This window comes from Glandiceps talaboti, chromosome 17, assembly GCF_964340395.1.
Source record: "Glandiceps talaboti chromosome 17, keGlaTala1.1, whole genome shotgun sequence".
NCBI lineage: Eukaryota > Metazoa > Hemichordata > Enteropneusta > Spengelidae > Glandiceps > Glandiceps talaboti.
This window is the reverse complement of record NC_135565.1, coordinates 1,625,396-1,637,500: the sequence shown is the minus strand read 5'-3', so window position 1 is coordinate 1,637,500 and position 12,105 is coordinate 1,625,396. Positions and strand designations below refer to the sequence as shown.

Below are 12,105 nucleotides of genomic sequence, written 5' to 3'. Positions count from 1 at the left end.
TTAATGTGAATAAATACATGTACATATACATGCATGCATGTGTTTAGTTTTTTCAATGGCTACAAAGCCTACCAGGGATATGTCCGTTATCATCAGGTTGAGCAATTCCATCTAGTATTGGCACTCCCTCAGCAGGTATCCAATCACCTGGTGCAGTTCTGAAGTCTTTCTCTACATTCCATTGCCACTGTGGCTCATCATCACTGTCTCCATTCATTTCCCATGCCAAGTGACAGGCTTGATAATTCTTAAACTTCTTATCTGCTTGTTTTGTTGGTTTTTGATCAAATCTTGCCCACAACCAAGGTTTTCCTAGAAATAACCAGATTTACACTGAATGCAAAGTCTTTAGATTTTCGTTCCTACACACAATAATTGTTGGAATGCAACAGAACATATGCAATTAGTTATGTTTGAAATACATGCCAAATTTAATTGAATTTGGAGAGTGCATTTTTAAAGTGTAAAGTTTGTTTACTCTCTAAAGTGCCTTTTCTATTCATTAATATTCAAAAGCATTGTACATACAATAGATTTAAAAGCATGGTAAAACAATCAAACAAATAGAGTTAAAAAAAACCCAACTGGTTACTATAATTACAATAACTGTACAGTTTTTTAAATTGCATATGCACCTGCTGATTGATGCTAAGTATAGGTATTCATTTGCTGAATGATTATCCAGTTGCCTATCAAGTCCTCTTGTTATCTTTGCAATACACACGATCATTTGGCTGTTGCTATGGGAGTGGTCGTGTTGCTAGACATATTTGTACACATTTTTTTGAATAGTCATTCACTTGTCTATGAATCCCTGATGTTATCTTTGTGATATACATGTATATCATCATATGGCTGTTGATATGAACATGGTCTTGTTGCTAAGTATACATTTTTTGAATATTTTATTCATTTGTCTATTAATCCCTGTTGTTATCTTTGCAATATATGCAATCATTTGGCTGTTGCTATGGGCATAGTCTTGTTGCTAGGCACATTTGCATACACTTTATGAATGTTTATTTAGTTGTCTATTAATCCTTGTTATTTTCGCAATATATGCGATCGTTTGGCTGTTGCTATGGGTGTGATGTTGTTGCTAGGCACATTTTCATATGTTTTTGGAATGTTTACTCACTTGTCTATTAATCCCTGTTGTTATCTTTGCAATATATTTATGAATACGACAGAGATTGTATAAGTTATGATTCACTCTCTTACAGATTTGGTTAACATGAAGAACCACAGATAGATTTGAATCTAACCAGCCTCACAGATTGTAGACATGGTCAACTATTTTGATCTGATTATTTCCGACAGTAATTGCAACTTGTTTCTGACCCATACACTCAAGTATGTCTGACATAACTTTACTGAGGACAGTCTCTATACTGTGCTATTGTCTGTACGCTGATTGATGAACTGGTAGCGGGGCACTGATCTGCATGTGAGTGGTGAGTTGATCGACAACAACCCATTCTACTAGCTTGGAAATGAATGAAAGGTTACTAACTGATCTGTAATTGGACAAGTCTGTACCTCCAGTTGATTGTTTGACCAATGGTAAGATGGTTGCCTCCTTCCAGACATTTGGAAATGTCCCATTTTGAAGGGAACAATTGGTCATGCAGGTGATGATAGGTACATTTGTAGCAAGACATCAAAACAATCTTTAAGTAACTATGTTGGAATAGGTCCGTTGCACAATGTTTTGATGGTGCTTTTACATTTTTAAAATGTACATGCATTTGGGTTGATAATTTTTTTCATTATTATATTTATTTTGCCATAAAAATAAATCAAATTGAGTTGTTGCCTATATATGAAATGATAGTGACCTGTAAATGTTTCACAGTTTATGTTGTGGTCTTGTATTGTTACATGTTTGGCTTGTGACTGCGAGTTTACATATATTATTTTCGGCCAGGGCTGATATTCTAGCCCTAGTCTGACACCCATGTAACACCTCAGAAACTTGCATTCGAACTAAACAGAAGTAGGTCTCATCGACTTATTGGGGACTCGAATTATTGCATGTTTCTTATCACAGAGTACACATGATTATTACATGTACATATTCAATTATCGGTAGGTGGGTAGTGTTGTCAAAGCAGAAGTTTTGTTTCACAGGCAGTCACTGTTGCCATGGCAGTAGGACCACTCCCTGATCAAAGCTGAAGTAGTGTATGTATGGACATGTCCTGATATTCCTTATTGAAGTTTTCCGTGGGTATTCTAATAGATACTAGTATATTTTATTTGAGATGAAATATGTTTACTTTGTTGTTAAATGCGCCATTGAAAAGGTGACATGAGTGATAGGGCTAAAATATGCCGTCACGACGGTATCACAGTGCTCTTGTCAGCAAATAATAAATCAGGTAAATAAAAGTCACTGACTGTGAAACACCCCAAAATTACAAGTATTTATGTATATTTTTATTTAGGTATATCGAGTCTAGCTGTTTTAATTTATTTTGCCCATCTAAACAATTTGGGGGACATAATATGGAAACTTCAAATAAATAATTTGTTTGTATTACCCACAGACACAGTACAGACAATAGTCAGGTAGGCTGGGTAAACATTGGCATAAATAATTTGTTTGTATTACCCACAGACACAGTACAGACAATAGTCAGGTAGGCTGGGTAAACATTGGCATAAAGGTTGGTTGATGAGAACTGTAGATTGTAGTTTTTGTTTACTGATGTCTATTACAACCATGCATCAGCAATGTATTTTTTACAATATTGTTGAGTTTTTTATTCACCTGTATGACATCACAAAATGGAATGGTCTAGGCAGGACCGGAAATAACCAAAAACTCTCAAGTAAAGCCGCCAGGGAACTAACTGAAAAAATGTCATTTTAAGGTGTTTGCAGATGCTTTTTTTTTAAAGTTTTAAAACCAAAATATGTTTCAAGAACATGTCAGCTAGCAAAATAGCAATAGTGAATGTGAGTATTTTGAATCACTTTTAATACTGAGAATTTTAGAATTTCACATTGGTCCATTGGCTGACAAGATGTCATTATTAATATTGGCTCTATTGGTCCATTGGCTGATAAAATGTCATTATTAATGACAAGTGAAATATCAAATGAGGAGTATTTTTAAAAACAAGCAGAATTTTAATACTGAGATTGCAAACAGCTACTCGTGAACAAGTTTGGTCAAGAAAATCCCTGTACATGGTGTCAGTTTGTCATTGTACAAAGTGTCGTTTTTCTTTCATTTCATGATTTGAAAAACATTGAAAGCTCTATAGGATCAGGAAAACTAACCGCATTTACATTAAATTGACTGACCTTTGAACTCATGAACATAAACACATGTTCCATCTAGTTTCTCAGTGGCAGTAGCTGTTTCAATACCAGCATCTATGGCTTTATCTTTGATTTCTTTGGATGCAATCACTTTATACTGCTGGTGTTGTCTCTTGCTGGATTTACCTTCAATGACGATGGTCTTAAAAACACATGATACCTTAGACTGTACACTGTTTGGCATAGCTCTTCACTCTGAAATTAGCATATATTAAAAATACATCATTACTGAGTAGGAAAATTTGATCATTCATTCAAAACTAGTGCCAATTGCATTGTAGCACAACTGTACAATTTTAAAATGTTTACCCACATGCTGATCCATGCTACATGTAGGTACATGTATACAATGTAGGTGTTCATTTGCTGAATGATTATCCAGTTGCCTATCCAACCCTGTTGTTATCTTTGCAATATACATGGTCATTTGGCTGTTGCTACGTGTACATGTATGGGCGTGGTCATAGTGCTAGACATATTTGCATACATTTTTTGAATGTTTGTTCACTTGTCTATGAATCCCTGATGTATCTTCGCAATATACATGATTTGGCTGTTGCTATGGGCATGGTCTTGTTGCTAGTTATATTTGCATATATTTTTTGAATGTTTCTTCATTTGTCTATTATCAAATCCTTGTTATCTTTGCAATATATGTGATCATTTGGCTGTTGGTATGGGTGTGGTCTTGTTGCTAGGCATATTTACATACATTTTTGGAATGTTTATTCACTTGTCTATTAATCCCTGTGTTATCTTTGCAATAGATGTGATCATTTGGCTGTTGCTATGGGTGTGGTCTTGTTGCTAGGCATATTTAGATACATTTTTGGAATGTTTATTCACTTGTCTATTAATCCCTGTTGTTATCTTTGCAATATATGTGATCATTTGACCATTGATGCTATGAGTGTGGGCTTGTTGCTAGGCACATTTACACACATTTTTTGAATGTTTATTCTCTTGTCTATTTAATTCCTGTTGTTATCTTTGCAATATATGTGATCATTTAGCTGTTGCTATGGGCATGGTCTTGTTGCTAGGCATATTTGCATACACTTTTTGAATGTTTGTTCACTTGTTTAAGAATCCCTGTTGTCTTTGTGATGGGCGTTGTCAAGGGGTATTTGTATTATATTTTTTGAATGTTGAATCTCTTACCTTCCAGATATTGTTGTTATGTGACCAAAATATACTGCCATCCATTTGCAAAAGGCATGGTAGTGGTTGCTAGGGCCAATTGTGTCAAAAATGTAGTTGTCCTATTGCTATGGGCTTAGTCCTATTGCTATGGGCTTAGTCCTATTGCCATGGGCTTAGTCCTATTGCTATGGGCTTAGTACTATTGCTATGGGCTTAGTCCTATTGCCATGGGCTTAGTCCTATTGCTATGGGCTTAGTACTATTGCTATGGGCTTAGTCCTATTGCTATGGGCTTAGTACTATTGCTATGGGCTTAGTACTATTGCTATGGGCTTAGTCCTATTGCTATGGGCTTAGTCCTATTGCCATGGGCTTAGTCCTATTGCCATGGGCTTAGTCCTATTGCTATGGGCTTAGTCCTATTGCTATGGGCTTAGTCCTATTGCCATGGGCTTAGTCCTATTGCCATGGGCTTAGTACTATTGCCATGGGCTTAGTACTATTGCTATGGGCTTAGTACTATTGCTATGGGCTTAGTACTATTGCTATGGGCATAGTACTATTGCTATGGGCTTAGTACTATTGCTATGGGCTTAGTACTATTGCTATGGGCTTAGTACTATTGCTATGGGCTTAGTACTATTGCTATGGGCTTAGTACTATTGCTATGGGCTTAGTACTATTGGTATGGGCTTAGTCCTATTGCTATGGGCTTAGTACTATTGCTATGGGCTTAGTACTATTGCTATGGGCTTAGTACTATTGCTATGGGCTTAGTCCTATTGCTATGGGCTTAGTCCTATTGCTATGGGCTTAGTCCTATTGCTATGGGCTTAGTACTATTGCCATGGGCTTAGTACTATTGCTATGGGCTTAGTCCTATTGCTATGGGCTTAGTCCTATTGCTATGGGCTTAGTCCTATTGCTATGGGCTTAGTACTATTGCTATGGGCTTAGTCCTATTGCTATGGGCTTAGTACTATTGGTATGGGCTTAGTACTATTGCTATGGGCTTAGTACTATTGCTATGGGCTTAGTACTATTGCTATGGGCTTAGTACTATTGCTATGGGCTTAGTCCTATTGCTATGGGCTTAGTACTATTGTTATGGGCTTAGTCCTATTGCTATGGGCTTAGTCCTATTGCCATGGGCTTAGTACTATTGCTATGGGCTTAGTCCTATTGCTATGGGCTTAGTACTATTGCTATGGGCTTAGTACTATTGCTATGGGCTTAGTCCTATTGCTATGGGCTTAGTACTATTGCTATGGGCTTAGTCCTATTGCTATGGGCTTAGTACTATTGCTATGGGCTTAGTCCTATTGCCATGGGCTTAGTACTATTGCCATGGGCTTAGTACTATTGCCATGGGCTTAGTCCTATTGCCATGGGCTTAGTACTATTTCCATGGGCTTAGTCCTATTGCTATGGGCTTAGTCATATTGCCATGGGCTTAGTACTATTGCCATGGGCTTAGTCCTATTGCCATGGGCTTAGTCCTATTGCTATGGGCTTAGTCCTATTGCTATGGGCTTAGTACTATTGCTATGGGCTAAGTACTATTGCCATGGGCTTAGTCCTATTGCCATGGGCTTAGTCCTATTGCTATGGGCTTAGTCCTATTGCTATGGGCTTAGTACTATTGCTATGGGCTTAGTACTATTGCCATGGGCTTAGTCCTATTGCCATGGGCTTAGTCCTATTGCCATGGGCTTAGTCCTATTGCTATGGGCTTAGTACTATTGCTATGGGCTTAGTACTATTGCTATGGGCTTAGTACAATTGCTATGGGCTTAGTCCTATTGCTATGGGCTTAGTACTATTGCCATGGGCTTAGTCCTATTGCCATGGGCTTAGTACTATTGCCATGGGCTTAGTACTATTGCCATGGGCTTAGTACTATTGCCATGGGCTTAGTACTATTGGTATGGGCTTAGTACTATTGCTATGGGCTTAGTACTATTGCTATGGGCTTAGTACTATTGCTATGGGCTTAGTACTATTGCTATGGGCTTAGTCCTATTGCTATGGGCTTAGTCCTATTGCTATGGGCTTAGTCCTATTGCCATGGGCTTAGTACTATTGCTATGGGCTTAGTACTATTGCTATGGGCTTAGTACTATTGCTATGGGCTTAGTACTATTGCTATGGACTTAGTACTATTGCTATGGGCTTAGTCCTATTGCTATGGGCTTAGTCCTATTGCCATGGGCTTAGTCCTATTGCCATGGGCTTAGTACTATTGCTATGGGCTTAGTACTATTGCTATGGGCTTAGTCCTATTGCTATGGGCTTAGTCCTATTGCTATGGGCTTAGTCCTATTGCTATGGGCTTAGTCCTATTGCCATGGGCTTAGTACTATTGCTATGGGCTTAGTCCTATTGCTATGGGCTTAGTCCTATTGCTATGGGCTTAGTCCTATTGCTATGGGCTTAGTACTATTGCTATGGGCTTAGTCATATTGCTATGGGCTTAGTCCTATTGCTATGGGCTTAGTCCTATTGCTATGGGCTTAGTCCTATTGCTAAGGGCTTAGTACTATTGCTATGGGCTTAGTCCTATTGCTATGGGCTTAGTACTATTGCTATGGGCTTAGTCCTATTGCTATGGGCTTAGTACTATTGCTATGGGCTTAGTACTATTGCTATGGGCTTAGTACTATTGCTATGGGCTTAGTCCTATTGCCATGGGCTTAGTCCTATTGCTATGGGCTTAGTACTATTGCTATGGGCTTAGTCCTATTGCCATGGGCTTAGTCATATTGCTATGGGCTTAGTCCTATTGCTATGGGCTTAGTCCTATTGCTAGACATATTTGCATACATTGACATACATTGAATCTACATTCAAACTTATATTTACAGGGCAGACTTGGATTCAGTCAGGTGTTCACAGTACCCTTCGAGCAATAATACACTTGTAATATTGGCAATAAATGACACAATAATCAGGTCTGTATTATGATGTATACTGAGTATCATGGTGAAATATCTCTGAACCGTTTGCTGTCGCCTGCCATCGCCAATGTTGTAGTTGAATGTTTGTGAAACTGAACAATATTTCAAAATTCAAAATGTTATTTATTAGTTTAGTCACATACAATGTACTACTACAGTGCAATGACAGGTTTATATTTGCAGATAAACACAGATGGAGTAGAAATCATGAAAATTTACTTAATTTTTGTTATTTTCCTTCGGATGGAATATGTTTTTGCGAGGGACATGGAGTATATTTAACGGGGGTGGAGTACATTTTAACGAAGTCTAGTTCCTATACAGTATCGTTGCGATTTATACCTTCACTCACAGTATAGACAAAGCTGTTGCTCTAGAAATCCTGAGATGTAAATTTAAAATTCATCCACAGCCACCCACACAGTCATTAGCATCATGTCTTTGTTAATCAATCACAAAATTCTAACCAATAACACAGTCCTTCATAAAGTTAGTGTTTATTGGGACAGTTATGTAATGTCCAAATATGGTATATTTGTCAGCTCAGGATGCTACTAATACACTGTTTATGTCACTATAACAGTTAGCATTCTGATTAGATGAACAACTTTCTGTGCTAATTGAGGGGACTGTGACCAGACTGTGGTTAGAACACAGTTGGCCCAGACTAATTTTTACGTGGAAGTTGCCCCTTCCTTGAGTGAAAAGCATGCACCATCTGCAAGCAGGACTAATTTTGTACTAGTCCTGCTTGCATACGAGTAAGTTGTCCCTTCCTTCTCTGTCCTGTGAAGAGCCAGCAGTGCAAGCAGGACTAATTGTGTACTAGTCCTGCTTGCATACGAGTAAGTTGTCCCTTCCTTCTCTGTCCTGTGAAGAGCCAGCAGTGCAAGCAGGGCTAATTCTGTACTAGTCCTGCTTGCATACGAGTAAGTTGTCCCTTCCTTCTCTGTCCTGTGAAGAGCCAGCGATGCAAGCAGGGCTAATTTTGTACATGCATTATTCCATAGGGACGTGTAATATTTCTTAGATTGTTGTTTTCCTGGTCCACAGGCTAAATATAACAACCTTTTGACTATATATTCCTACCTGTAAGGAAAAACACAAGTGTTCTTTCTACTATTAGTATAATAATATATTAGTATAATCAGCAATTGAGAAATATGTGTACTCTACTACCAAGTCAAGTAATTGTAATAAGTATCTTTACAGCTTTTTTGTTGACTTTCGCAAAGCATTTGATAGCATTTGGCATAATGGTCTATTTTGGAAACTGAGGAATTATGGTGTAAATGGTAAATTTTATGACTTGATTAAATCTATGTATGATAATGTTGAGTATTGTGTAAAAACAAATGCTGGTCTCACAAAATTTTTTAGTTCTTTGGTAGGCGTCAAGCAAGGCTGTAATTTAAGTCCAACTTTAATTAATATTTATTTAATTGATTTACCTTGTATCTTTGATTCCAATGAGGATTTACCAGTTAAGTTTAACTCTCTTTCTCTAAATTGCCTTCTTTATGCTGATGATCTTTGTTATTGTCAGAATCTACCAATGGTTTACAACACTGTTTGGATAAGTTACACAACTTTTGTTCAAAATGGAAATTAACTGTAAACATCAAGAAAACTAAAGTCATTGTTTTCAATAAGAGCAACCGTTTGATTAAAAGTGTTAGTTTTCATTTAAATGGAATTTCAATTGATAGTGTTAAGGAATATTGCTATTTGGGTATTATAATTTCTGCTAATGGTAAGTTTAAAAGAAATTTCTGTAACTTGAAGTTAAAGTCCATGAAAGCTCTTTTCAGTTTACGTAGACTCATATCTTCTGATGGATGTATTTCAGTTGATATAGCTTTAGATCTTTTTGATCGTTTAATAGTTCCTATCATGACTTATGGTTGCGAAGTCTGGGGTTGCGAATTAAATCAAAAGAAGAATTTTCTTGATGAGATTAGTTACTCTTTTTATAGATTTTTATTGGGTGTTTCTAAGAGAGCTCCAATTAATGGTATTATAGGGGAATTGGGGTGTTTTCCTGTAAATATGTTGAATTATATTATACCAGTATATTGATGGTGGAAATCGAGGGATCTGATTGGTCTAGACATCGAACTAGTGCGTCTAAAACGAGTGATAATGCACTGCTGGTACGATAATGCACTGCTGGCACGCGTCCAAATTTTGTTCGTCTATGAGCGTTGAGTTGTAGTCCGCCGTGATACTGATAGTGAACTCTTCGAATTGTCAGAGGAGGATTTTCTCTCAATGAGACAATATTTTATGATAAATTATGAAGGAAATTTCGAAAGCAACCCAGTCATCGCGTATTTGTTCAAATCATCGCCTACTACATGTACTAAGGTCAAGGCGCTAGGCATGCACGAGATCGCCGGGTCCCAGCCTCGGCGCGGCTGGAGTGGAAACATTGGTGAGCTGTTCTGTCCTGTCATAAAAATGAAGCAAGTGAAAGAGGTTACACTGGCCGACTTACCATTAATCTAAATAGAAATTTGTCTGGGATCCTGTCCTAGAGTATCAGTCATCAATCCGAGAGGGAAATCCTCAAACCCGAAAATCTACTGAGGTAACTTCCAGTAATATAAATACATTGTAAATATCAACCTGTCTATCACTTCACCGAGTCACGAATTCAGCCGGGAACGATCGAAGCACGCTGTATTCAATAAACCACTTCAAGTTTATACCTTGAGTCAAACAGGTTGTTTATTCATCACTGTGCACTTTTAATGAGCCGATCAATGTACAGATTATCCCTAGAAACGACGAGCAGATAAAATAAATCCAGTCGCTGCACGACGTTCACATTGAGGCCAAGATCAGCTGTCTTGAAAAGCAGCGTTATTGTTATGCAAATTAGACACAGAGGCGCGTATGAAACGAGAAAACGTTAGTTCTTATCTTGTTTCCGATATTTTCAATATACTGGTATAATATAATAGCGATAAACCACCCCCTGGGGAAGGTATACCACTCGGTTTTGACCAGTGAACTCAATATATGCACTCGCTATCGCTCGTGCATATATTTCGTTCACTGGTCAAAACCTCTTGGTATACCATCCCCAGGGGGTGGTTTATTGCTTAAGTATTGGCATAGATTAGTTATTAGTGATGATTGTTTATTAAAGTCAGCATACTTATCTTCCATGCGTTATTCAAATTGGGGAAACTATATAACAGATATGCTTGATAAATATAGTGAGAGCAATATTTGGTCTTGTATTTGTAATTTTAATTCTACCCTTAATACAATTCAGGACAATCTATGCAAAGACTTTTGTAAATCTTGGTTTAATGATTTATTTAATGATGTTAGAAGAAATGGTAGTGATAAAAACAAACTTAAAGAACTTATAGAACTTTTAAATCTGTATTCAAACTAGAAAACTACCTAATCAAGATTAAGAATCCCACTTGTCGTAGATTCATTACAAAATTTAGAGTCTCTGATTTTCATTTACAAATAGAGTTGGGTAGAAGGTGTTTGTCGAAAATTCCTGCCAATGAAAGGTTTTGCAAGTATTGCCCCTCAATGGTTGAAGATGAATATCATTTTATTATTCACTGCCCACAACATGAAAATGAGAGAGGTTTTATTTTCTTCGATATCTTTGAAATGTGCTTATTTTAATACTTTAAACAGTCAAGAGAAATTTTTGTATATTCTAAGTTCAGATGATAAACTTCCTTTTGCCAAATTCCTTTTAGATACATCTCGAAAGATATCCTCAGCAGACAAGTAATGTGTATTGTATTTTTGTCTTGTATTGCATTGTGTTTACTATACCATGCTTTCCACAGCATGTTGTTAAGTAATAAAGAATTAATTAATTAAGTATAGAGATTGATACATTTGTAGCAGCAGGATTCATACGATATTTTCTTAAGAAAACAGCAATCTGAGAAATAATACTAGACTGTTAACAGTCGTCTTGACTTTTTTGTAATTTAACTTTAATACTATTGTTACCGCTGAAATTAATAGAATTAAACACGTTGTGCGCAGGATAGGACGTTCCATAAAGTCATGATTAGATTATATTTTAAGAGTTCGAATCCTCAGTGAGTGAGTAGCGCACGTTCGGTACTATAGTATACTATTGTATCACAGTATGTTATAGGTTATGTATTTGCACACAACTAGTATTTAAATAAAACATATTTCAGAAGGTTTTTGAGGAATACGACAAAATAGATTCTGCGTCTGAATACAGAATATAAATAATACGTGCCCCTGTGCATTATTCCTATCAATCAGCTGGTCCACTGTACATTTGTAATATTTGTATGACTCTCCTACTAATGTCCAATTCATCTAATTAACAAACACAGCATCGGTGACGACAATGGTAATGTAAGAAAACGTGTCTTACCTTTACCATGGATCTATTATTGCGACGCCTTTACATACAACAACAAAAACAACGACAACGTGGTTAACTTTCAGCAGCTCTATTACTGTATTAGAGTAGATAGAATCGAGAAAAGACCAAAGTTATCGACAGGGGGCGCTAGACCACAAAAAAAACTAACTAGTTCCTGACGACCTAGTTAAAGTTCGCCAGTTTATATCGATCTCCACTGTGTCACAAACAGAAGATATAACAGGTTTCGGTTTCATCAGAAAACATATACACAAGTCAGACTTT

The 12,105-nt window shown here is 37.0% G+C and overlaps 1 protein-coding gene across 2 annotated transcripts in view; it reads right to left on the bottom strand.

Moving 5' to 3' along the window:
- The window catches only part of LOC144448513 (RNA ligase 1-like), a 17,749-nt gene extending 5,648 nt beyond the window's left edge, over positions 1–12,101 (bottom strand). Inside the window, exons 1-3 of one of the 2 annotated variants that reach the window (XM_078138779.1) lie at positions 11,830–12,101; positions 3,313–3,525; positions 73–312 (exon numbers count right to left, since the gene is read on the bottom strand). In XM_078138779.1, the coding sequence (XP_077994905.1) occupies positions 73–312; positions 3,313–3,514 (442 nt within the window). In that variant the 5' untranslated portion in view covers positions 3,515–3,525; positions 11,830–12,101. The remainder of the gene's footprint in view (positions 1–72; positions 313–3,312; positions 3,526–11,829) is intronic. The other variant, XM_078138780.1, reaches the window with a different exon arrangement.
- Between the last annotated feature and the right edge of the window lie 4 nt (positions 12,102–12,105).